Source organism: Dioscorea cayenensis, chromosome 14 (assembly GCF_009730915.1).
Source record: "Dioscorea cayenensis subsp. rotundata cultivar TDr96_F1 chromosome 14, TDr96_F1_v2_PseudoChromosome.rev07_lg8_w22 25.fasta, whole genome shotgun sequence".
Classification (NCBI taxonomy): domain Eukaryota; kingdom Viridiplantae; phylum Streptophyta; class Magnoliopsida; order Dioscoreales; family Dioscoreaceae; genus Dioscorea; species Dioscorea cayenensis.
The window spans coordinates 3,543,005-3,570,257 of NC_052484.1; the positions used below are offsets into that span (position 1 = coordinate 3,543,005).

Sequence of the window (27,253 nt, forward strand, 5' to 3'; positions counted from 1 at the left end):
ACAATAAGATAAATCTTGATGAGAAATAAACTCAGAAGAGATTGCACAAAAAGAGAAAACTCACTTATCAACGCTTTTAGAGATTTTGAAGAAGCAATTATATTTTCATAAGGGTTTATATATATTTTTTATTATACTATTTTTTACATTAATATCCTAAAAATTGATAATTATATATTGATAAGTTCAATAAAAACATATCTAAATATAAAATTTAAAAGCAAAAATATTTGAAGATTCATGATTGGCTAGCCATATTAGTTGTTGTTATTATTATTATTATTATTATTTTGAAAAAGTTGATAAACCATAAATTTAGTTGTTATTATCACTCAATGATTTTATTGTTTTCATTTAATTTATTTTAAATAGTGCAGGTAAAATTTTAAAATAAATTAAAAAATTATCACTTTCATATATAAATTTTTAATAATATATATATATATATATATTCATTTTAATAGGCAAGGAGGTGCTCAAGAACCCCTTGCCCCCTTTGATTCCACCTATGTAAGTAGAGCAAAATTAGATTTTTAATTAAAATAAACTGACAATATGAAATACAAGAACTGAAAAATAAGTAAACTGAATAAAGATGATCTATCTAAAAAATTGAAATATCAGATAAACTAAAGAGGATATTTGCAAAGTTGCAAAATTTAATCAAAATTTTCCCTAATAATAATAATAATAATAATAATAGCAATAAATAAAATAAACCCCAACAATAATTAGGTCACCAAAACCTCCAAAAAACCCCAACTCCCTTTCTCTCCCCTCCCCCACATCCCTCCCCTCCCAAAAAGTCCAAATTCCCCCACAGCCCCCCAACTCTGACTTTATAAATATTATATTATTATTATATACCATACATTATTATATATATATATTAATAATAATAAATTATTATTATTGTACTATATATATATACATCCATCTTCTTGCTTATATCCATCCTTCCATTCTCATCTCTTCTTCTACAACTCCCTCATCCATGGCTACCACCACCACCACGGACCATCAACGCATCCATCCACTAGACCTCGAGTCCGCCACCGCCCCTTCCGCCCCTCTCGTTCCCCGCCACCAAACCACCTCCGAAAAAACCCCCCTTCATCCCCCAAACCCTAACCCTAACCCTAATCCCCCTTTTCAACGTTCCATCCCTCTTTCTCATCTCCCTCCTCCCAAACGCCGCCGCTCCTGCTTCTGCAAATGCCTTTGCTGGTCTCTCCTCCTCCTCATCCTCCTCATCGTCGCCATCGCCGCCACGGCCGGCATCCTCTACTGGATTTTCGACCCTAAACTCCCCAAATACTCCGTCAATCGCCTCACAATTTCCGCTTTCACTGTCAACACCGATCTCCACATCAACGCTATTTTCAATGTCAATGTCACTGCCATCAATCCAAACAAGAAAATTGGGATTTATTATCTTGACGGCAGTGAATTGAATGTCTTCTACTCCGATACCAACCTTTGCTCCGGCGAGTTCCCCGTTTTTTATCAAGGTCATCGGAATACCACGGTGATGTCGGTGCCGTTAAATGGCGACGTTAAGGTTGATTCCCAACTCGTTAGTGAGTTAACGGCGCAGCAACAAGCCGGTAACGTGCCGTTAGTTTTTAAAGGTAACGTTCCCGTTAAAGTTAAGTTTGGGGCTTTGAAACTTTGGAAAGTAACGGCGAGGGTTACTTGTGACGTTACCGTTAATAGTTTAAATGTTGGGAGTCCGATTAGTATTAAGACTAGTAGTTGTAAGTTTAAATTAAAACTTTGATTTATTTATTTTTATTTATTTATTCTTTTTTTTATATATATATTTTTTAGATGAATAATAATTGGAGTTTTGGATTCTCCGATTTATGGTGCGTTTTTTTTGGTTTTTATTTGTATTGATATATGTATACACATGTTATGAGAGATTATTATTGATGTGAATATATATATATATATATGCATGTTTTTTTTTTAATGGTGAAAATGCATTGGTGTTTTTCTTTATTATTGTTATTGGCATATTGCTCATGATTGTAATAATTTATTGATAGATATTGATAATTTTTATTAGAAAAATATAGTTTTAATAATATGCCATTGTTTAACCAAGTTCTAGTTGATACGTTTTTGGATTATAATTTAAATTTTAAATATATTATATTATTTTTAATATGGGTTTAAGTTATTTATGAACATATATTTACTGTTCATTAGAGATCCAACAGCTACTGTTTATATATACTACATAAATTATTATTTTTGAGTAATATATACTGCTCTATAATATTGTTTGATGTTATTTATAAATGAATCATGACCGTTAGATTACTATCAAACCGCTATTTTTAAGACATTTAAAACGATAGATCTTCATATTATATTATATATAAATATTATATATATATATATATATATATATATATATGTTTGTGTAAGTGATCATGCCGGATGGAAGTCTAGCAAGTTTGGCGTGTAGGAAAGTGAGAAGTTTGCAAAAAGAGTAGGTAGCGGTTGTTGAACAAGTGGATTAAGTCCATGAAGAAAAATACTAGTTTTTCAAAAGTTTAAATTAATTTTGAAGACTTAGTCAAGTCCCACAAGTTTAGCATTTGTTTATTTCATTGTCCAAACCCTAAAAATCAAAGCACTAGAAAATTGATTGTTTATGTCTTGTTGTGTAATACTTTGAAAAAGTCACATTTATTTATTTAATTCTATACCATATAATTTAATAAATTTTATTAAAAAGATAAAACTACCCTCACTTTATTACGGGATAAACAAATATAAATATTTCGAGGTACATTAGATTTTTTTTTTATAAAGATAATTAGCAATTTATTATGAGTTATACAGCAATTATCTCTTCTATTTGTTTTTTGACATATTTACCCCTACATCTATGCCCAACAAAAAAACATACAACAAATAAATTTGAGACATACTCCACCGCACAAAATCATTAATTTTTAAGAAAAACAAATACTTTCTTCCACAGCTTTCATCGTTATAAGTATTTCTATATATAATTATAACAAAAAAAAATTAAAAAAAAATATATAATGCACAATTGTTTATAAAATATCATGTAAATATATTTGTATATAAAGAGTAGAGAAGACATTTCACTAACATTTCATCCGTTGATCAGGTATATATATGAAGAAGAAACTTTTCATATAAATAAATAAAATCTTTGGCCAAAACTTATAAGTAGTATTATATATATATACATATATAATCTCATAATGTTGATTTTATATTTTTGATATTAATCACCAGTTAATGCACGAGGTCTATGTTCAATAATCAACAAAGACATACCAGTTTGTTGTATAGCTCTCACAAATCCCATGTTTGCAGTGAGAGTAGGAGCATGCCAGTAATCCCCAGTACCAAAAACAACCTTGTTCTTTAAAGCTATTTTTCTCGTTGTCGGTAAATCCATTAATCGTGTGGAAGGGCAATCTGGTACAATCCTGCAAAGCCAAATCAATTTTTTAAAAAAAAATCAAATTTCAGCAATGTTTTAGCATTAAAAAATCATAGCCTATAAATGTAAACATCACAGCAATGCTAATTTGATTTGGTCAAACAGTTCCAAGTTAAAAAAGAGTATACTTCTGGGCAATCAAAACAGGAATTTATGAACATGATATACATAATTTTATGGTCACATTTACATAAAAAAGGATTCTTTTTTGTCAAGTTTATAAATCATGTTTACTTCAAATACAAGTGATATAATACATCAAGAAGCATTTTCTGCAGTTTTGCACAATATGATATGTAGATGTCACAATTACAACCAAATAATTGTGACAAGAATGTCAAGATAGAAAAGTTTACTTGTTTGACAAATCCAGAAGAAAATATGAGCATTATATACCTAATTAGGTTCTCCATTGTCACATTATGCATAGAAACATTAAAAAGATATATATATATATATATATATATATATATATATATATATATATATATGTTTGTCAAGTTTATAGATCATGCTTATCTGAAATGAGAGTGAAAGCATACATCAAGAAAATTTGTACAACTTTAAATAATTGGCTATATAATAATAATAAAGGTGTAATTGAGACAATCAGGTTAAGTTAAAAAAGGTTAAACATTGACAAATCAGCCAAAAGTAATACTTGTTTGAACACTAAAGTGGTTACAATAAATCCAAGATAGGGAACAAGATTTCTGAGAGTTGTTTCCTGGATCAATAGGTGGGTGCTTGGGCTTTCCTGGTTAGGTTACACATAAAAGAAAATAGAGAAAATTGCTTGTTCACCCCTATAGGAGTGAATAATTACTAATATGCCCTTCTAACAATCAAATTGCTTATATTCCCCCACAAAACACTTTCATTTGCTTATATATCCTTGTGGTTAAAAATAACTTTAAAATCCTATCAAAAGCCTGATTTATCCTTGACTGTTGTATTCACCCATGATCGATGAAGAGAAGAAAGTGAGAGGTAGACTGGCCCCTTTTTATGAAATTTTTTAGTTGACTTCTACTCATAGTGGTAGATAAACGAATACCAATAATTTTGTACGGGTATAAAACCAAATAAGGTTCATACAGAGGTATAATCACAACTATCCATTTTATGATATGTACGCCAGAAAAAAAAAACCATGAAAGAGAGTGTCCTTCAGTCATGTTTGCAGACTATGTGTTCTACTTAAAACATGACAAACATGAGTGGAAACATATATAAAGAAAAACTGCAGTAAGAAAGCTCAAATTTTAATGTTGCATTTATATGAACATGCTAACCAAGCTTTGGATAGGCCATAGTATTATCAGACACTGATGCAAAAGCAAATGTTAGAATCCCTAGATCACAAGGAACATATAGAAGATAATCCAATAAAAAATCACCCAGAAATCGAAAAGAAAATCAATTAGGAGAACCAGTTATTCTTTTGGTTATAATTGGTTTTGGGTTAATGGAATCTTGTAGGCACCACTCATGTTAAAAAGCATCAGAAGCATTATAGGTCATAATGCAAACGTGTCCTTTGATAAATACTCAATGAATTGGAAAAACCTAATAATATAATGTCAGTGAATTACTTTCACAAATTTCCAAGCTAATAAGTTCAATTTTGTCATAAGACAATAAACTTGCAAAGAAGGTTGGACTCCAACAATTTGGAACAAATTAAAAGTTCTAAACTGAAGTAATCTACAATCATAAAGAACATAACAAGAAGTAGGTTGACGCATTTTGCACTTTGAGGAGCATTTAAAATAGGTTTTGGAAAAATGAGAGTTAAAAATGGATGGCAGATGACATTCACTAGCTTCTACTAAGTACCCAGCATAAAAGGCAACTGTTGCTCAGGAAACTTACACAAGGAGTTTTAATAGTTGCTCTGCCCTCAACTTTTCGTTGGGCCCTCCACACATTGAAACAAGCTCCTTAAACTCTGAGCATACACTTTCACAGATGATACCTTTCTTTCCAGCTATCGCATTCCTCATCTGAGCAAGAATTGGATCTTGTAGTTCAGACATTACCTGAAGATAGGAAACAAGATAGTTAAATAATTATTAGATGACCATCAATATGAATAATTCAGATGAGACAAAATTGTAATTATAGAAGCACGACACATCACACTAACAATAGACAATCACTAAATAAAAACACAAACACCACAATGCAATGAACCCACAAACAACCAGATTTAAATTTGTGGTATCAAATCCTTTAAAGAGCCAACTCTCACTTAGTCAATCCACTTGAATTAAATGAGTAAAATATTCTTAGATTACCATGAACAGAAGGCAAAACCATAAGAGTTGATATTTTATTTTATTTTAAAGGCTTATAACAGGAAAACACATAGACATAGGGCAAAATTCCTAGTCATCGATAAATCCACGATAGAAAGATGAGTCAAGGTACAAGTATGTGGAGACATACAATTAGCATTCTAAACTAATTATTTACTTTCTTCATGAGAAAGGATGCTTTTTTGCTCTTATAAAGCAGTTCATGAAGAATTCTACCTTAGGAAATGTGAAGAGTATAAACAATTTTGCAAAATCATATAACTTTAGCACATTCAACATCACAACAACAATGCTTCAAAACTAGCCCTATAAGAATAATCAACTTAAAGTATTTTAGAGCTGGCATGGTAATTCGAGCAACTTAGAAATTATTCATTTATCCAATGCAACCATTTGTACATAAACAAAAGTCATGATCAAGCAATTCATATTGTCACCAAAACAACAAATATCAGCAGCAATATGGGTTTACTCTTGATGAAAGTTATGAACCCACATCCTGAATACTACATAAATTTGATTAGTAACTCACATGGTGTTCTCTCTACACACATCTGATCAAACAAGTAAAAACAATGGCATACAGTGAATTGCAAAATCATATAACTCTACCACATTCAACATCAAAACAAGCAAAAATTCACACTTAGTCCAAGGAATCATCACACTGCAAATAAAGCCTCCTAAACCAAAGAGCCCATGGATTCATTCCAAGCAAGCATTTGTACATAAACAATCAAGGAGAAGCATATATACTCGCAAAGCATCAATATGTTACCTGTGCTATCACAAACTCATAATTGCCCTTGAACCTTCTCCTTATATCATCCTGTGGCCCATTCAACAACTGCTCAGCACCACCATTGCTTATCCCAGACACCATAGCAACCAATGCAGTGGTATCAAAATTAACAACATCCACAGAACCTACACCACCAACTCTCATCGAAGAAACCAGAGAATCAAACTCTTCACCAGAACAAACCTCATAGTCATCTTCCAAATCACCCAAGCCTCTCAACCCATTGCCAGAATCCACCCCAATCTTAATCTCAAATGCCCGATCTTTTCCACAAAGCATCAGAACATCAATCCACCCATCCTCCAACTCTTTAAAAAGGTCAATCTCCACAGCCCCAAACTCATTCTCAAGCTTATCCACAATCTCATCACCAATCCCATGGGAGAAGACAAGAATGACGGATTCCGGCTTGAGAGCAAGAGCGGAGCGAGCGGCGCAGACGACCCGTTCTATTCTTTGCCGGAGGCCCTTGTGGCGGCAAGAGGGGAGCCAGGAGACGTGTTTGGGGTTACGATCAGAGACAAGCAGCCAAGCTGGAGAGCGGTGGACGGTGCAGACGAGGTCGAGGTGTACAGGGAGTGGCGCGGCCGGGAGTGGTCTGGAGAGGCGGGAGATGGAAGTGACGGAGGGATGGAGGACGATGCGGGCAAGGGATTCAAGGTAGCCAATATTGGAGGAGATGGGCCGGCGCCGGCGATCAAGAGGGATGCTGGAAAGGAAGCGGAGCTCAGCGTCGAGGAGGCGGAGAAGGGTGAGCTTTGATGAGAGGGAGATCTTGGAGGAGGGGAAGGGTTGGTCGAGGAGGAGGCGGAGGGACGTGCACCGCCTCTTCAACCGCAAGACTTCGTCGTCTCCGGCGACCTCGCCGCCGGTGGGATCCGAAGTAGGGTTCGCAGTGTCGCCGGGAAGCTCCATGAGGGTTTTGCCGAGCTTCGTTCCGGCAAACCTTTTAAATAGCTCCGCATGTTTTTTACGGATATATCCCCGTAATTTCTAAAATTACACACACTGTTTTTTGGTTTATGCATACAAAACCTTATAGTTTTACATAAATAGTAAATACATTTGAGGCACAAAAAACTCCCTCCGATCCTTCTTTGGTAGGAAATTTATAAAGCATTAAATATTAGTTTCTAAATTTACTTAAATATTTAATATATTTTTTTATTTTTAACAGACATATTCAACTCCATATTTTTTTAAATCATATTTTAAATAAGAATAATTTTGAAAAATTAATACTCCTCATTTTTTTGGATGTATCTCTGTAAATTCTAAATTTACACACTGTCTTTTTTTGTTTATGCATTCAGAACCTTATAATTTTACATAAATACACTTGGGGCATAAAATACTGCTCCTGTCCATCTTCGATGTTTTTTACTTGTTAATGTAGAAAATTTATAAAGCATTAAATATTAGTTTCTAAATTTACTTATATATTTAATGTAGCACATTTTATTAAATCATATTTTAAATAAGAGTAATTTTGAAAAATTAATACTTCCTCCCATCTTTTTTTACGGGTTCATCTCGCCTGGTTTCATAACCAGGCGAGTCCCTGGTCAACCATTTAGAGATTGACAACAGTCTGCATCAGATGACGCCACGTGGCAAAAAAAAAATTATGAATTCTCTTTGACGGTGACGACGGTCAACAAAACAAAGAGAGCGGGAAAATTTGGGAAATGAAAATCCTCTCATCTGGGTTCATCTCCACTAACCAAAACCTCTTCATCCTCTCCTTCTTCTCCTTCTACTCTACCGCCGCTACCGCTGCCGCATCACCTTGCCGACTTCGAATCCGGCGAGACAATCTCCTTCACCGGCAACCTCTTCGTAGCGCACCATGAATTCATTGAAACCTAGATTTGAAGGTAGGGTTCCAAGTCTCTTCTCCTAGTTTCAAATTTGAGAATTTTGAGGTCTGTTTGTCACAATTTTAGCCCCATCTTCAGTTAATTTTGCCTCTTTTTTGGCTTTTCTCAAGTCTCCTGGATATGATTTAGAGAGACAGAGTGAAGGAAAAAGATCAGTTCTGTGATTTCCATTAAAGTGGATAGCTTTTGGGATTTCCATTAAAGTGGACATTGCCATTTGCCAGGAATTTCTGGTACTCTATCTGTTTCACCTGCAAAGATATTGGTTTTATCCATTAAAGCATTTCTTTTTCATGATTTAGTTTGGACAGACTTGCAATATCTTAGCTCATCCATCAACAAATTTATATTAGTTCTTGAAATTTCACAGTAAATCCTTGTTTTAATTTTGTACTAATTAGAAATTTTTATTATTTAGATATGGGAGACAATTTGAAGCATCAACTATGTCAAATGGAACCGAATGGCTTAGATCTTTTACTCTCTATTAATCCTATTGATGTTGTTGGAAGCTCGGTGGTGGCAAACTCGGTACCACAAATCTTGGTAGAGGAAAGTTATGCAGTGGAAAGTTTGAAGGATGGGAGCTTAAAAATGAAAAGCTCTGTAGTAGGAAGCTTTGATTGGTATGTATTTAAAAAATATATTACTCACTGGTTTTTATAGAAGCAAAATTAGTGAACTTGGCTAAGTTATTTATGTTATTGTCATTTGGTTTAAAATAGGGAATATCATTCGGAGGAAAATATGATAGAACTTGATGAAGGAGATGAAAATGTGAACCAATGTATCTATGACATGGAGAAGGAGAAGGTTAGTTTATAATTTAATAATTAGTATAATTAGATGCATAATATTAATAATTTAAAAAAATAATAAGCGCTTTTATTTTTTTCACAATAGGATGATGACATATTTTTATGATGATAACCCTAAATTGGGTAAGACCTTTGGTACCGAGGAAGAAGCATACTCTTTTTACAATGCATATGCATTGAACGTTGGATTTAGCATAAGAAAAGGATGGGTTAAGAGAAACAAAGATGGTGTGATACATTGTAGAAGATTTTTGTTGTTCTAAAAAAAGGGAAACGTACTCAAGATAAGAGGTATGAAAAATTTGAAAAATTCATCGAGCGGAGACAAGAACGAGTTGTTTGGCACATATGATAATTTCACGAGAAGATAGCGGAATGTTTATAGTATCAAGTTTTTGAAGGGCAACATAATCATGAACTTGCACGTAAAGAGTTTGCACATATGTTACGATCACACCGGAAAATTAGTGAAGCTCAAGCAACACAATTAGAATTGGCTTACAAGGCGGGACTTACACCAATGAAATATATGAGTTGCAAAAACAAGATGGTTGGAGGTCGGTCGAATGTGGGTTTTATGAAAAAAGACATTGAAAACCATTTGGGGAAAAAATTGGAGAAACAAGTAGAGAAGGGTCTCCATAAAGTGATAATGCAATATTTCAATATGATGAGGGTTAAAGATCCACTTTTTTGTGTATGACATGCAATTGGATGATGAAGGAATGATTACAAATATTTTTTTGGGCTGATGGGAAAGGAAGATCCGATTATGAAGTTTTTTTGGTGATGTGGTTACCTTTGATACCACTTTCACCGAACAAATAACTATGAAAGACCTTTTGCTCCATTATTGGGGATTAATAATCATGGACAAACAATAGTCTTTGGTGCATCACTTCTATATCAAGAGAACGTGGAATCATTTGTTTGGCTATTTCAAACATTTGTAAGGGTGATGAATGGGAAACATCCGAGTACTATTCTAACCGATCAAAAGTCTTTCGCAATGGCGAAAGCAATAGTGGTGGCTTTTACCAACTACTCATCATCGTCTTTGCATTTGGCATATATATCAAAAATGTCGCTAAACATTTTGGCACATGTATTTTTCCGGTATGCGCACTTTTGCTATTGCATTTCAGCATGTTATATATGACTATGAAGATGAAGCATCTTTTCTTGAAGCATGGGAAAATTTACTTGAAAAATTTAACTTAAGAGAGAACCCATGGCTTTTGAAATTATTTGGAGAAAGGAAAAAATGGGCTATGGTATATGGTCGGCATATTTTTTGTGGAAACATGATGAGCACTCAAAGAAGTGAGAGCTTTAATAGTCTATTGAGGAATTACTTAACATCAAAACTCGGGGTAGCAAGATTTTTTGAACAATTTGAGAGAGTTCTTGAAGATAGGCGGTATGCAGAACTTCAAGAAGATTACAAGATGATGGATCAATCAATATCATCAAAGGAGTTGTGCCCGATCTTGAGACAAATGGTGCAATTGTATACTCCTAATATTTTCCAAAAGTTGAAGGAAGAACACAATAAGATTCTTTATGTGATGGTTGAATTATTAAGTGAAAGAAATCATTCGAAGACCTACAAGGCTATCCATGTTGATGCTCCTCATCATGCTAGTGTAGTGACATTTGATTCCTCAAATGAGACAATTGAGTGTAGTTGTAAAAAATTTGACTTTTCAGGGATTCCTTGTATGCACATGTTGCGTGTCTTGGATGTAAATCAGAAATTTGTGCTTCCTAGTAAGTATATATTGAAAAGATGGACTAGGAAAGCACGAGATATTGATACTTGTATTTTTGTCTCTACCATGGCGGAAGAGGATCCTATTGTGGCAAAAAGCAAGAGATACATGGATATGTGCCATCGTTATCAAAAATTAATTTCAGAAGCATCTAAATGTGAAGAAGCTTATAAAGAGGTGGTGCGTCATTATTTTGTGCTTGATGCGAAGGTGAAGGATATTGTGAAGATGTCTCACTCAGGAAGGGAAGATTGTCTATCAACAGATGATGTATATAATCATAATTTAACTTGTGACTACTCTGATGCTAGAGGATTAGCTATAAGGCATAAGCCAAGTCGTGGAGGTCGTAGCACTAAAAGAATCAAAGGTCCACTAGAGCAATCGAAGAAGAAGAAGAAAAGAACTCGTGAGTGATATTTTTTTATTGAATTATAATACCAACACGTTTTAAAAAAATAATCCTTGTAAAATTCCTTTTTTTGTGCTGCCTTGCAGGTGATCCATTGGAGGGAGAAAAATTGAGTTGATTTTTATTTAGGAGTTAAGAGGTGTATGGAGGTGGTCATAATATGTAAGTAACTTGATTTGTATCCAAGTGGCTATGAGAGAAGAAAGCATTTCTAGTTGCCTATTGTGACTGACATTTGTTCACTTTTATGCAGGTATTGGTAGCAATTATCCTAAAGAATTGTCCTTAAGTAATCTTGCTGATGAAGATGTACTTTTGAAAGAATCATTTTGTCCTTTGATTTTTTAAAAGTCCAGTGAATGGAATCATTTTGTAAAATACAATTGTTTATGAGCATGTTTGTTTCATTACATCCTGCTTGTAAAATCTCTGGGGATGTATGTGGCTGACAAGCTTCGAGAAACTTCTTTGTGTAGAGCCTGTAGCATTTCCCAGATACTGACCTTCGGTAGCATCCTGATCTCCTGTATGCACTTTCCTTCCAACAGGGCCACCCTTCCTTGTTGAGGGTGGAGCAGCCTTGAAAATCTTCTTCTGTTGTTCAATTAACAATGTTGAATGGAATGGATGGGAACAATGCACCATAAAGTTCAGAAGATCTCAAGGGAAAACTCTATCAAATGCATACAGACCATGAAAAGAAAATAATATAGAGAGCACTCGACATGTTACCAGCAATTATGTGTAGCCTGCTATTATAGAGATGCTAGTACAGTGAACACTTAGATAAAGAAGACCACCAAATCCAGAGTTTGTCCAACCTGGGTTTCTCTGGCATATATTGCAGCCATTGGATGAAAGAATCTCCATTGTTTATTAATTCTATAATTATTTTGCACCCAAGTCAACTTCTAAAAGTCAGCAATGATCCTGCATTTCCACTCCATCTCAATATCAACTAATCCGAATCACAGCATGAACAACTTTATTGTCATAAGAATTCAGTCCTATAATCAGTTCTATTGATTAAAAACCATTTCTTTCTTTGATGTAGAATATTATCAACATCAAACTCTGAAAGCGAAAAGCAGAAGAAACCAGCATTTTCATCCCAAAATTGATTTTTAAAAAACCTAGAAATTAAATGTTCTATATCCCCATAAAGAACGTAAAACTGCATAACCTTGTCCAAGAATCATATTCACAACAATCTCAAGACAAGGTTTTTCAACCAAAACCCACAGAATTGAGCTCATATGTAGCTCTTCAATACATACATGAAGGGAAAGCAAAAGTTTTATCTGGACAAAACAACATTCATTCTAAATGTACAAACTCACACCATAAACAAAAGGATTTCCAACTTCAACCAGGCAAACATTACACAAATCCTTGATTCTGAACAAATGAGGAAGATAAAAGAGGAGGATTCTGCACCTGGGTGGACTTCCCTGATCCACTCCCGGCGGCAACGACGACGATCTGGTGCTTGGCGAGAGCATCAAGGAACTTCTCTTTATGGGCCCCAGCTTCTTCCGCTTCTCTAGGAGCTTGTAGTACCTGCGAGAGTATGGCCTCCCAGTGAACCCATTCAACTCCATCTGCGCATCGGTGGTCATGGAGAGATCTGTAGGTCTCACCGAAGAGAGGAGGTCAAAGAAGGAGATTGTCTCGCCGGATTCGAAGTCGGCAAGGTGATGCGGCAGAGGCAGCGACGGTAGAGTAGAAGGAGAAGAAGGAGAGGATGAAGAGGTTTTGGTTAGTGGAGATGAACCCAGATGAGAGGATTTTCATTTCCCAAATTTTCCCGCTCTCTTTGTTTTGTTGACCGTCGTCACCGTCAAAGAGAATTCATAATTTTTTTTTGCCACGTGGTGTCATCTGATGCAGACTGTTGTCAATCTCTAAATGGTTGACCAAGGACTCGCCTGGTTATGAAACCAGGCGAGATGAACCCTTTTTTTACTTGCACATTTTACTAAATTCACATAAATTAAGGAAAATCAATTAAAATTAGTTAAATTGTATTAACTTTTCAACTTTACCATTATTTAAAATATGCTTCAAAAAAATATATAATTAAATAATTTATTGAAAGTTGTAGAAATACATTAAATATATAAAGTAAATTTTTAAAAAAAAATATTTAATATCCCACAAATTTCTTAAATATATGACATGTAAAAAAACCAAATGGAGTATAACTTTTTATAAATTTTAGATTTACAATTAAATTTAACGGACTTTCTTAATCCATCTAAAACGGAAAAAGGAGTATTCAACAAATCAAAATAAAAATTTTAAAAAAAAAAGTGAAGGAAAGAAAAATACAAGATATCACATTGAACAAGAATTTTTTTTTTCCTTATAAAATGGGCAAGATTGTGGGGATGCTCTTTTATTCATTTTAATAACTTACATGCTTTACAATACACAAACAAAGCCTTCCCACATGCAAGCAAAGCCATTATGTGTGAGTGGAAAAGAAGGCACAACATAAATTACAATTGGGCACAACACATTGACACAATGTGCTCTTGCAAGCTGAACAAACAGCATATGATTTATATCCTCTTTTTCGCCTTTTTTTTTGGGTACAAGTTCTCTAGTCTTTTTTCTGATTGCCGTCGTCTTTGTTCCAGGATGGATCTACCGGAGGAAGTTGGTAGTCGTCGGGTTTTAGTGCCAATGCAAAATCCGGCAAGGTCGGGGCCGTCTCGATGATCCTGTGATGAACATGATCCACCAAAATGTATATGACTAGAGTCAGAAGTCGAAAAATTTATCGTCAATAACATGATCCACCCTTCAAAGTTCAAATTTCAAAGCTTTATAGCTCAAGATAGAAACATTAATGCAAAGTCACAAAGTTTGATATTCCAAATCTAAGAATCAATTATATCTGTGTTTGGTTCAGACGTTAAATTTTTTTTTTCTTCTAAGAAAAAAAATTAGGGTTTCGAATTCAAAACAATTTGGATGACAATAACTGGCTTTTCAAAATGACAAGGTTGTTTTTGGTAATACAAGCAAAAGAAGTAATAAGGAGGTGACCAACGGGGGCTAAAAATTAAGTCAATAAAAGAAGAGGGACTATTTGGCAATTAAAAAAGTATCATGAGCGTGAAAATATCGACAGACAGATAAATAATCTATTGAAGTTTAATAGACAAAAGATCGATATCGAAGTAAAACCAAAAAGGTTTGCACCTCTCATGGCTGTACAGATCTCGATTGATCCGGACTTTGCTCGCTGTATCTTTAGGAATTTTCTCCGACAGATACTTCATCGATCCTGATAAATATGGACTCCTGTAAAAAAAAATTAACCAGAGAAAGACGTAAATACAAGATAACCGAAAACTGATATTTATTAATACAATCTTAAGTGTTCACAAATCACTTCAATACTCGGTTGATGATTGTTGTTCGAGCATTTATTTTAGAGGTCCAACAAAAACATAAGTCGATGCGAGATACAAGAGCAGCAGATATATATATATATATATATATATATATATATATAATTATAAAATCCTTTAAAAACAAACCTTGATATGGGAATTGTGGCATTAAAGTTTTCACAAGTTTTTTTTCCTTCTTTCAGAAATTCTTCGGCAGCTTGTAGAGCGGCCACAGCCATTCCATGAGATTTTTCGGTGTTGCCCTCATCGAGGATCAGTCCATGGTAGTAATAAGCAGCAGCCTGGTTTATCCAAAAGAGTTACATACATATATATATATATATATATATATATATATATATATATATAAACATTCAATACATGTAAAGCAATAGAAAAACAGGAGATCTACAAAAGTCGGTAATCGTCTGACTAAATTCATGATAAGAATGATATAACTGAAAAGAAAATTAAAGCAGGTTATAGCTCTTAAATTTGCATGAGGGTATTATAGTCCTTCAAATTCTTCGGTTCCTTTGATGTTGTTCGAATCATAAAAATGCATAAATTACACAAGTTTTGGATGTTTAATGAAAGATATTCAAATGATTGGGAAAAGTTGGACGTACTTTCGCTTCGAGATATTTCCATTTAACAAAGAGCCAATGCTTTTGTCCCCACCCATTGCTAAAAGAAAGCGATGAAAAATGTGTGATATCATCCTGTGCCTGTAGAGAATAAAATCATCTTCGTAAAATTAGTTGATAAACTAAAAAGGAAATGCAAATGAGCAATGATGGTAGTTAATAAACATTCAATTGTAGTTTTTTTATCCCAGTGTATATTGCCATATTGATTGAATGGAATTACAGACATATTAACAATCCTACAGTTGATATCTTCTGGAAAATAAATGGCTATTTGATAACAAAAGAATAATTACCGGTACCTGTTTCCAATACTTCACCATTTCACATGCCAACCGACGTTTCACAGCTAGTGTGGCTTTAGGACTATCAATAGCCATCCCAAGTTGAATATCAACACACTATGCCAAGGACAACAACAGAAAAAATTAGCTCGAGGAACCTTCAAATGTAGACTCTCTCAAACCTCACTAGAAGCTCTAACATTGAATGGAATATTGGAAAGTAAAATCATTAACAGAGGAGATAGGAAGAGAAAAATCAAAATTTACAATATTAACAAGGACTTTCATGTATTTGCATCTCTAAGATAACCACTCGAAATTATGTATGATATAATTCTTATAGCAGGATAAATCTGGAGAAGCTGCTACAACAAGTACCTGGCCCAATGCCTGCATGCAGAGAGCTCGCAGCACTCTCTCAGTCAAGTCTATCGGAAGCTCACTCCTGCAAATTAAGTTGTCAGAATAATTTTATACTCAGCTGTTAAACAAAAAAATAAATGAGACAAATGTTCAAATAAAGAGAACAGAAAGAAATAAATGGCAAATTATATTTTTGACCTGGTTTCTGGAGGTATTTGAGGAAGAACATGGCGAATAGCACAATCCAAATACCCTGCTGCCTTCAAGAAAATATCAACAGACGCCCGCTTGCCTTCTGCAACAAAATTCAAACTGACACTAAAAAAATGCTCCGGTGATGATAACCATTATGTGACAGAAAAGGTGAAGAAAATGGCAAAAACTGTCTAATAACTTCAACTGCCCAGGAAGAGAGAAAAAAACAAACATTGCTAAGAAAGGTAGAAGACTCAACTAATAATTTTCACTTATGCAGGTTACAGATCAGAAGCGTTCAATGCCAGTAAAGCAAACTAATCCAAAACCCAGCATTGCAATACTCACCTTCAGATGTTTTTTGCTGATAGCCATCACTGGCCATTTTAGGAAGAAGCAATGCATTTGCCTCCGATAAGCATAGCATAGCCATCAAGTGTAAAACTGAGAGTACTTCATACCAAGCACTGGCCATGACTGTTTCCTGAAAACAATCATAATCAGCTTTCCATGCCATTCATACTTTCTCCTAAAGAGGAGTGCCATTGGAAATATTTCAGATAGGATCGAATTTGAAGATGTACCTCGGCGTCATCCTCTTGGTTAATCCATGCAAAATGCACCTTATCTTTTAAATTATTGCCTGCGAATTACAAAACAAGTGATTTCTAAAAGCTGGAGAAAAATGACTAACTTTAATGACACAACAGACAGAGATACAGTCCAAATATGACAGCAATTCACTCAATTACCATCTTTAACCAATCCAAGCAGAACTGGTAAGTAGTCTTCAAGAGCCTGAAGAAGATCGGAAAACGAAGAACCCCCTGTGTAAAATGCCTTTAGATTAACTTTAACCAGCTGCAACTAGAAAGAAGGCAAGGATTACAGATTTTGCATACCATGTTGAGTAGCTGTTTTCCGTTTTGGTTTGGTTGCTTTTGGCGCCTCTTGGGCAGCCATAACGACTATTCTTGCTCTTAGAGCCGAAAGCCGTTCCACTAGACTCTTTGATAAGCTATCGCCCAATGACTGAGAGAAATCTACACTTTTAGGGATGCGTAATCCTGGCACGAACACTGCCACCTCTCCGATATTTCCAGACTTTCTCCTGTTTCCACCTTCATCTTCAGGAGTTGATACCAGGCATCCCATATTGTAAAGCTAGATTCTATAATACAAAGGAAAAAAAAAGCATAATCAAAAGATAAGCTTCCATTACAAGCAACAAAGGAATGTAGATATTCAACATTATAGTCAACCAATTACAATCAAAATCCAATCTTAAGAGAAGAAGTGATCAAACAGAAATAGAAAATTGCACAACCACGAGAAACTTTACAAAAACAAACACATAAGAAGAGACCTTGCAATAGAAATAGAGGAGAGAAAAGGTTCTTTGAAAATCAATAAAATGCATGTGCAAGCAAAATTAAAATGAGAAACAGTTGAACTTCATGCGATACTCAAGATACGGGGCATCACCCAAAATCAAGCAATAACAGATCCAATTAATTAAAATCAAACAAGAGCTGGTTTATTAATTGATTCACCAGTTTTACAAATAACCAGAAATGATAAGAATGCAAATCCGCAAGAAAGAACCACTGAGAAGTGAGAACACCACAACAAAGCAAAGGAAAGATACTCTTCAAGGATGCACTTAATCAAGGGCAAGCAAACAGAGCAGTAGGTTGTCGATGAGAAACAAACCACAAGAAAATCATTGCAGCGACAACAAAAGCGAAACTATTCAACAGTTGAACAGCTTTAAAAGGAGCAATTAAACAAACAAAACTTTTAATTTAAAAAAAAAAATCAAGCATAAAAGGACCTCCGAAAGCACCAAACAGAAAAAGGACATAGATAGAGACCATACATAAAAATATTAACAGAAAGAAAAGCAGACACCAGCAAAGGAGAAGAAAGAAGAAAAGGCTCTGCCCTAGAAATCAAGAAGACAAAGTTGCTTTCCTTTGCCATCTCAATTAGTTAAAAAGCACAACGCTCACGGGTAGTAGCATTAGTTCACAAGCAAACACTCTAGAAGATTCACACACGCAATATAAAAAAAAAACCTAAAATTGAACGAGAATACAGAAGCAAAATTGGACCTTTTTCCAAACTATCAGAAGAAAAAACACCGTGCAAGGCCTCCTTGCCCTCCTCCCAACCTCTGCACAAAAGATTCAAAGAGTCAGCATAAAAAACCAAACATAAAGGAATGAAAAGCGAATCCAAAACACATGTAAACCATGAGAAAGAAGCACAATTCCTGTCCTCCATCTCCATCAACCAAGAACCCACCATGAAAAACCTCTCAACTTGGCACAAGCGACACAGGTACTAGTACACCACCACTAGAAACCCTTAATAAAGAAGCCAGGACAAAGCCAAATAAAGCAACGCAAAGCAAAGCAAACTTCAAACACCAAACACCCGCAAAGGAATCAATGACGTAAACGAAAAGCAAGTGGAATCCGCGCCGCACCTTCACCTAAAACTACTCATTCAAGCAAATGCGCACAAATCCGGCAAGAAAAATACACACCAAAAATACATAAAAAAAAAACACATCAAATGCAATCAAGATCGAGTTTTTACGTCGAAATCCGATCTCATCGCTGAGAAATCCTCCAAAGCTGGAAGCTTTTTAAGAAGGCGAAGCGTGGATTGGGAGTTCCCGAGGAAGAGATGCGATGATTCTTTGAACGCAGACTTCTTCGGGTGATATAGATCCGATCTGGAAGCCTTCGTAAGCTTCCAAGGATTTTACTATTTTTTTGGGTTATTTATTTAATATTTTAATTAATTAATTAATTAATTGATTTTTATGGGATTTTACTGTGGCTTCTGGAGTACGCGGGGGACATTGTTTCGAGTAAGACTATGTATTTTTATTTTATTTTAAATTATATATTATTTATTTATTTATTTTTCACGTTTGGATGTTTGGTAGGATATTTGATCCGATAATATATATATGGGAAAATTACTATTTACCCCCTACACTGTTTAAAATTTCCCAAACAACCCCTGCAAGTTATGAATACCACGGACAACCCTTCCTTTATCATTTTTACTTTTTTTACCCCTTAGTAGGTCACTTGGATTGGGTCCCATGTTGTGAAATTCCATCATCGCTCTTAAAAATGGTGGAAAAAAAAACGTCCCAATCACATCATGCCTAACATTTTTTTACATTTCTTTTTATTTTTCTCAAAACAAACTTTTGGAAGACTTTTTATCCTTGTCTTCGTCCCCATGCTTCCGCTTTAAAATTATACAGCTTTTTTTGTTTAAACATAAATGTTTCCGCTTTAAAATTATCAAGTTTCTGTTTAAATATATCCAGTTTAAGTTTAAACAGAAATGATTTTAGTAGGTATTCGGATTCTACGAGCGTATCCGTCCCACCTCAAGGCCACCCCTCGACAATTTAGTAGGCTTTTCCTTACTCGTTAGATCATTTTCGAAGTTTTTGTCATCGTACGCTCGGACAACGCTTTTGATGGCGCTAATCATTTAAAAAAACTCATTTCACTACCACGAGTCGCGGACACAATCGTAGATCTTCAGAAAGAAACTATCGCTAACTAAGCATAAATGATAACTTATATTCGTTACATATGTTTGCCACAAACTATCGCATATTATCAGTACATTTTGCTCGTTATTTATGAAAAATCGCTTTTCATAAACAAAACCCAAATTTAAAATGAAACAATGATATTTAAACATAAACATAGTTGTATAAGTTAATTATTGATTAATTATCCCAGCTTTCGCTTAAAACTTATGTATTTTTCTCAACTATTATTGTCATGTCTTTGTTTCCGCTTAAAAATTATACAGCTTTTTGTTTAAGCTTAAATGTTTCCGCTTTAAATTTATCAAGTCTCTGCTTTAAAATGTTATGTCTCTGCTTTAAATATATCCAGGTTTAAGTTTTAAACAGAAATGATTTTTAGTAGGTATTCGGATTCTACGAGCGTATCCGTCCCACCCTCAAGGCCACCCTCGACAATTTAGTAGGCCTTCCTTACTCGTTAGATCATTTTTGAAGTTTTGTCGGTGCATGCCTGGACAACGCTTTTGAAGGCGCTAATCATTTAAAAACTCATTTCACTACCACGAGTCGCGGACACAATCGTAGATCTTCGAAAGAAACTATCGCCAACTAAGCATAAATGATAACTTATATTCGATTACATATGTTTGCTACAAACTATCGTGATATTATTAGTACATTTTTGCTCGTTATTTATGAAAAATTGTTTTCATAAACAAACCCAAATTTAAAATGAAACAATGATATTTAAACATAAACATAGTTAGTATAAGTTAATTATTGATTAATCCCAGCTTTTTGCTTAAAACTTATGTTTTTTTCTCAACTATTATTGTCATGTCCTTGTTTCCGTTTAAAAATTATACGCTTTTTTGTTTAAAAGCTTAAATGTTTCAGTTTAAATTTATCAGTCTCTGCTTTAAAAATGTTATGTCTGCTTTTAAATATATCCGGGTTCAGTTTAAACAGAAATGATTTTTAGTAGAGTATTCGATTCTACGAGCTGATCCGTCCCACCTCAAGGCCACCCCCGACGATTTAGTAGGTCTTCCTTACTCGTTAGATCATTTTTGAAGTTTTGTCATCGTACGTGTCGGACAATGTTATGTAGCGCTAACCATTTAAAAACTCACTTCACTACCACGAGTGCGGACACAATCGTAGATCTCTGAAAGAAACTATCGCCAACTAAGCATAAATGATAACTTATATTCGTTACATATGTTTTGCCACAAACTATCGCGATATTATCAGTACATTTTGCTCGTTATTTATGAAAAATCGTTTTCATAAACAAACCCAAATTTAAAAATGAAACAATGATATTTAAACATAAATATAGTTGTATAAGTTAATTATCGATTAATTATCCCGCTGCTTAAAACTTATGTTTTTTTCTCAACTATTATCACATGTCCTTGTTTCCGTTTAAAATTATACAGCTTTTTGTTTTAAGCTTAAATGTTTCCGCTTTAAATTTATCAAGTCTCCGTTTAAAAATGTTATGTCTCTGTTTAAATATATCCAGCTTTAAGTTTAAACAGAAATGATTTTTAGTAGGTATTCGGATTCTACGAGCGTATCCGTCCCACCCTCAAGGCCACCCTCGACAATTTAGTAGGCCTTCCTTACTCGTTAGATCATTTTCAAGTTTTGTCATCGCATGTCGGGACAACGCTTTTGAAGGCGCTAATAATTAAAAAAATTCATTTCACTACCACGAGCGCGGACACAATCGTAGATCTTGCAAAAAAACTATCGCCAACTAAGCATAAATGATAACTTATATTCGTTACATATGTTTGCCACAAACTATCGCATATTATCAGACATTTTGCTCGTTATTTATAAAAATCGCTTTTCATAAACAAACCCAAATTTAAAAATGAAACAATGATATTTAAACATAAACATAGTTGTATAAGTTAATTATCGATTAATTATCCCGGCTTTTTGCTTAAAACTTATGTTTTTTTCTCAACTATTATTATCATATCCTTGTTTCCGCTTTAAAATTATACAGCTTTTTGTTTAAGCTTAAATATTTCCGCTTTAAATTTATCAAGTCTCTGTTTAAAATGTTATGTCTCGTTTAAATATATCCGAGCTTTCAGCTTTTAAACGTAAAATGATTTTTAGTAGGTATTCGGATTCTCACGAGCGATCCGTCCCACCCTCAAGGCCACCTCCGACGATTTAGTAGGTCTTCCTTATTCGTTAGATCATTTTCAAGTTTTGTCATCGCATGCTCGGACAACGCTTTTGAAGGCGCTAATCATTTAAAAAAACTCATTTCACTACCACGAGCGGACACAATCGTAGATCTCTGCAAAAGAAACTATCGCCAACTAAACATAAATGATAACTTATATTCGTTACATATGTTTGCCACAAACTATCACATATTATCAGACATTTTTTGCTCGTTATTTATGAAAAATCATTTTTCATAAACAAACACAAATTTAAAAAGAAAAGATGAAATTTAAATAGAAACTGTCGTAGTTAAACAGAAACATTGATATTTAAACATAAACTTTGAAACTCAAATAGAACAATCGATAGTTAAACAGAAATAACAATATTTACATTCAAAATTAAACCTGGCCGTCCTAGACAAATGTGGATCGAGTCGGACATCACAATGAAATTGTAAAACAATCAAAAAATCTCCTTCAACACAATATTATCGCTTTTGATTATGTACACAAACGAAAATGAAAAACAATCAAAACTCTTGCCGAAAAATCTTCCTACAAACTACAAGATCATCCAATAATCACACCATGAAACCGAAAAAATTCTCTTTCTAATAGAATACTTTAGAAATCAAACTAAAAAGAAACCTCATGAATATCAAAACAAAAAGGAAACTGCACAACATCTTCAACGAGCATCCACCCTCGCCCTCAATACCTGGAGCGCAAACTAATGAAATGTCAAAGAGTTGAGTGGGAGTTCTTCTTGAGGCAGTGGTCCAATCCCTACAGAAGATGTCCAGTAATCGACAACTTTGAAAAAAAGGAAAAAGTCAAGAGATGAAGAGATGAAAAGAGAAAAAGAAATCGAGACCAATAATGGTGTTCTCTGGGGATTAACCAAGAAAAAAACGGATTCCTCTTAAAGAGAAAATTATTGCAGCAAAGGGCGTTATGGTCAAACCACGTCTCACTTGTCACAACTTCCCATGCAAGGGATAATTTCGTCCAAAAAATTTAAAACTAACTCCATTAAATGCTTGAAGGGTTTCAAATTCATTGTATTTAAAAGGAAGGGGTTTTTAGGGATTCCCAAATTAATGGGGTGTTTTTGGAAATATTAGAAACTTAGAGGGTTATTTTGGCAATTTCCTCTATATATATATTTATAAGGGTCAGTAATTTAGGGACATTCATAAATAAATTATTTACAAACATTTTTTTTTAGTTACTAAATTTTAATCTAGCGTTTAACATTATTCATTTGATAAATAATATTTATAAACAATGTTGTGAATAATATTATGTAGGATAAACAATATTTTTATGAATATTGGTTTAGTAAAAAATAGGATAAATAGTATTTTTATTTCAATCTTTGATTTCATTGTAACAATAATAAAATAAATTTCACCCATCCATTTTTATTTAACTATCTTCTTTTGTCCAGATTGATCATCTATAGACAAATAATGAATGCCCAATATATATAAATATATATTAACTAAATGACAAACTACTATGAGCCAAGAGTGTGCTCGGGTGTGTTCAATGCACCACATGCTTTCACCGTATGGACGGGAGATCCATCGTCCGCACCTGTCACAAGCACCCTATTCACTTATGATCAATTGTAATTGTTATTATGAAAAAAATATTATATATATTGTAGTTATTGTCCACATTAAGATGTGGTAAAAAACTCTATGAGAGAGTAGAGTTGTTACGGTGAATGTATTATATATTTGACTATTAATTTATGTTTGTTTACGAGGAATATTTTAGTGAATATCTCGGTCTTTGATAAATTCTTGTATGTGTCTTGGTGCATTTCAATAAACCATTGGATACATGCCACGGATTGTTAAGCTTGATATATAATAGTGTGGATTTATTTGTGTTTGCCATTTGGCAGATATTTTTAGTTTTTATAATATATCTTGTGTTCATAATTTAGTTTAAGTTTAAAATAAATTGGTACATAGATTAATATTTTTCTTATATTTTGTTTTGCAAGTAAGTTAAAAAAGAAAAAATTTGTCTTTTTTTATGAAATGGTATATGTGAAACTCAAGATATGCTCTTGATATTGAGTGGTTTTTTTTAGAAAAAAACTTTTGCAGCACTATAAAAATGAAATATTCCGTATATGTTGTTATAAAAATTATATTAATTGATATTTCTCTTTTGTAGGATAAAAAAACTATTTTTATTATCTTCCCTTTATTTATTCGGTAAACATAGATAAAAATATTCAATCTATATTGTTATAAACTTTATATATTATTTTTTATAAATATAAAAAAATCATCTATCAAGAATAGACGGGCATACATGAAGAGAAGAATTATGTAATATTTCTATTTTCTATGTGACAGATGAGATTCAAACTATCTCTTTAACGGGACAAACATATTATGTATAGAACCTGATGTTTTATATGTTAATTTTGAAAGATGAAAATAGATAAATCAATTAAAAATATTATAAAAATATATTAAATAAATTTGGATTTTTGAAGGTATATGACTGATTACACACTTTTTGTGGGGCATGCAAGGAATGTTATCATTTTTTTAAAAATTTATTTAAGTATTAATGTGAGATTGGAAAAAAGAATACGAGGGATATTAAGATTTCTCTTGTATATTTTATTTATTTTTTTTTAAATTGAATGAAGCATAATTTTGGTATTGGGTGAAAATTTTAATTAAATGAGATTATGGGTTCCACAAGTGTTTTGGTGTATATTAATATTGCTAATTATAATGTTTTTATTTTTTAAAGTAGTCAAATTTTGGATAAAAAGAAAGTGGATATTTATCTTAAATTTATGCGCATTTCCACTTTATTATAATTTAACACCTTTGACTTTCTACTTTCCATATGTTGATATTTTTATTTATTTTAATATCTACTAAAAAAGCGAAACCCACTTTAGACCACTCATATAAACATAAAGACAAAAAAACCACTTTATTCAGTGGGATTAATGCACTAAACTTTGCTTATTTTGTATCAATTACAAGATAAGTAAATCACCTTTTTTACTTTCTAGTTACTAAAAAAAACAATTCAAGTAAACCCTCACATCCACTATTACTTCTATTTTTATACTTTCCGAGTATAAATTCAGATCATAGTTTGTCCACGTACATCAGAAAAAAAATTAAATTATAAAATACTATGATATTAGATATGCTCTATTCAACTTTGAGGTTTAAAGTGATATAAAGCAAATATATGGATGCATACCATATTTTATCTATAATTATCATTTGATGCTATTATAAATGTTGTCTTATATATAACCTATAGTTCAAATTTAATTTAAATCAACAATAATTATTTTAGCAATAAATAAAATAAAGTGTATTTACACATTACATAATGTTCCAATCTTTGTATACACAAGAAGAAAAATCTTGTTTTTGGAGAAGTGTAAATATAATGATAATTGTGTGTAGATAAATTGATAATTATGAAGGATATATTGTGATAATTAAAAAAAACAATGTAAAGAAATTCAAACTTTAATTGAGGTCTTGTCTTCTCAATTTCATTTAAGAAATAATTGAAATTAATTGATTTTTTGCAAATAAGGTTATACAATATGTATCGACAAAGTTTGATATTATAAACACATACGTGTAGATTTATGAATTTTGTTAAAGCAATCAATTTAATAAAAATTTAAAATTTATATAAGGAAATAGACAACCTTATACAATTACTTTAATGAGAGTACAAAATTAGCTTTTCAAAACATAATCTCTACGTACACAACCTTATTTTTGCATGCCACTAGCATTGGATTGACATCTTACTATAATCACAACCGAATCTTTAATGTGATCACACCTTAAATGTTAAAAATCTTGAAGTGCAAAGAGGTCTTGTTAATTAATGAGCATCTATATATGGACGACATCAAATAGCCAAAACATCGACCAATTGTCTTGTGGGTCACATTCTTTTCATTAACTCAGCAGATATCATAATCTATTACAATAAAATATGAATAAAATAAACTCTATTTTGACTATTGATAATATTTCAACTAGAAATATAAGTAGAATAAGCATTTAAGAAAAACAAAATTCTAAACATATATATATATATATATATATATATATAGTAAAATAAATGTGGAGAATATTAGAGAGCGAAATTGGAAGGAAGTACTACAAGAAAAAGATGAACAACATGAGCTAGTTGATGCGATGATGAGACATCCCTAGTACAAACCATAGACTTTTGGGTGATTTAATCAATAAGTGACTTGGCAATGAGTTGGCATAATAAAAGTAAAATAAATCTAAAATTAGGGTTTTAATATGTACTTTTCGAGGTTCATGTAATATAATACATTTTATTGAAAACCACAATTGGATTGCTGAAGTTAAATAAGTTGTTTATGTGATGAGTCGTAAACTCTAACTAGAGGGAATATGGTGTTAAAAGAATCCTTGATATGGTAAAGGGTAAATGGTCTTACAAGTATGTTTATTTTTTAAAAATATTTTCAAATTTGATCATAAAATTTTTTTGGTTTTTTTTTTAATAGTATTGTCCTAAAAAATCATCTAATTACTTATATGTTTGTCAATAAAATCAAATACCATTTTTGCCAGATTTGTTTATAAATACTACTCTACTCTTATATACACCATCAGAATATATAATAAATTTTATATATAGCGATTTTTTAATAATAAAAATATGATTTTATTTGAACTCTTAAACTACCTCTGGTAGTATTAACTTTTTTTGGCATGTATGAAAAATATTAATCGAAGATATATATATATATATATATTAATATGTAATAATATATTTTGATGGCTTAGATAGGGTAGAGTCGTAGAGTGCTATTTATACAAACAAATTGAATTTTAAAAGGTACATATAGCATTTGGTTTTATGAAGGGTTTCACAAGTACCTACATGAACTCTCAAATTACTAGGAAAAAAAATCCTAAAGTGATCTAATATATATATATATATATATCATAGAGTTTTATATAATTAAACATTTTTTTATTAATTTATTTCAGATGTTAGTCTAATGAGACCTTCAAAGCGCTAATACA

General features: G+C 32.9%; 4 protein-coding genes across 8 annotated transcripts; 2 read left to right on the forward strand and 2 right to left on the reverse strand.

Moving 5' to 3' along the window:
• Nucleotides 1–958: 958 nt before the first annotated feature.
• Nucleotides 959–1,788, forward strand: LOC120275846 (NDR1/HIN1-like protein 6). Its single transcript, XM_039282560.1, has one exon. The coding sequence runs from the start codon at nt 995–997 to the stop codon at nt 1,778–1,780; it is 786 nt and encodes a 261-aa protein (XP_039138494.1). The 5' UTR covers nt 959–994; the 3' UTR covers nt 1,781–1,788.
• A 1,450-nt stretch (nt 1,789–3,238) lies between these two features.
• Nucleotides 3,239–7,561, reverse strand: LOC120275251 (UPF0415 protein C7orf25 homolog). Its single transcript, XM_039281773.1, has 3 exons — nt 6,593–7,561; nt 5,369–5,535; nt 3,239–3,479 (listed from the first exon to the last, which is right to left on the reverse strand). Exons 1-3 carry the CDS (start codon nt 7,529–7,531, stop codon nt 3,272–3,274), a joined length of 1,314 nt encoding a protein of 437 aa, XP_039137707.1. The 5' UTR covers nt 7,532–7,561; the 3' UTR covers nt 3,239–3,271.
• A 1,388-nt stretch (nt 7,562–8,949) lies between these two features.
• LOC120276026 (protein FAR1-RELATED SEQUENCE 5-like) lies at nt 8,950–11,846 on the forward strand. Its single transcript, XM_039282774.1, has 4 exons — nt 8,950–9,122; nt 9,222–9,309; nt 10,460–11,456; nt 11,752–11,846. Exons 1-4 carry the CDS (start codon nt 8,950–8,952, stop codon nt 11,844–11,846), a joined length of 1,353 nt encoding a protein of 450 aa, XP_039138708.1.
• Nucleotides 11,847–13,903: 2,057 nt separating this feature from the next.
• On the reverse strand, nt 13,904–19,144 carry LOC120276017. Of its 5 annotated transcripts, none has more exons than XM_039282758.1 (13): nt 18,996–19,144; nt 18,506–18,567; nt 17,294–17,562; nt 17,144–17,218; nt 16,976–17,034; nt 16,740–16,875; nt 16,395–16,491; nt 16,212–16,278; nt 15,852–15,950; nt 15,532–15,630; nt 15,050–15,204; nt 14,709–14,810; nt 13,904–14,224 (listed from the first exon to the last, which is right to left on the reverse strand). In XM_039282758.1, exons 3-13 carry the CDS (start codon nt 17,544–17,546, stop codon nt 14,104–14,106), a joined length of 1,263 nt encoding a protein of 420 aa, XP_039138692.1. In that variant the 5' UTR covers nt 17,547–17,562; nt 18,506–18,567; nt 18,996–19,144; the 3' UTR covers nt 13,904–14,103. The 5 variants fall into 5 exon arrangements, with proteins under 5 accessions (XP_039138692.1, XP_039138693.1, XP_039138696.1 ...); XM_039282759.1 differs by lacking the exon at nt 18,996–19,144 and adding an exon at nt 18,646–18,927; XM_039282762.1 differs by lacking the exons at nt 18,506–18,567; nt 18,996–19,144 and adding an exon at nt 18,271–18,292.
• Between the last annotated feature and the right edge of the window lie 8,109 nt (nt 19,145–27,253).

Coding starts and splice junctions, on each gene's coding strand:
- LOC120275846 (XM_039282560.1), top strand. CDS start 995: ATGGCTACCACCACCACCACGGACCATCAACGCATCCATCCACTAGAC.
- LOC120275251 (XM_039281773.1), bottom strand. CDS start 7,531: ATGGAGCTTCCCGGCGACACTGCGAACCCTACTTCGGATCCCACCGGC. Junction 5,536..6,592: donor ATGAGTTTGTGATAGCACAG/GTAACATATTGA, acceptor TCCTATCTTCAG/GTAATGTCTGAACTACAAGA. Junction 3,480..5,368: donor CAACTATTAAAACTCCTTGT/GTAAGTTTCCTG, acceptor TTGGCTTTGCAG/GATTGTACCAGATTGCCCTT.
- LOC120276026 (XM_039282774.1), top strand. CDS start 8,950: ATGGAACCGAATGGCTTAGATCTTTTACTCTCTATTAATCCTATTGAT. Junction 9,123..9,221: donor GTAGTAGGAAGCTTTGATTG/GTATGTATTTAA, acceptor GGTTTAAAATAG/GGAATATCATTCGGAGGAAA. Junction 11,457..11,751: donor TAGCACTAAAAGAATCAAAG/GTCCACTAGAGC, acceptor ACTTTTATGCAG/GTATTGGTAGCAATTATCCT.
- LOC120276017 (XM_039282758.1), bottom strand. CDS start 17,546: ATGGGATGCCTGGTATCAACTCCTGAAGATGAAGGTGGAAACAGGAGA. Junction 16,279..16,394: donor CAAATACCTCCAGAAACCAG/GTCAAAAATATA, acceptor CTTAATTTGCAG/GAGTGAGCTTCCGATAGACT. Junction 14,225..14,708: donor GATCTGTACAGCCATGAGAG/GTGCAAACCTTT, acceptor TGTTCATCACAG/GATCATCGAGACGGCCCCGA.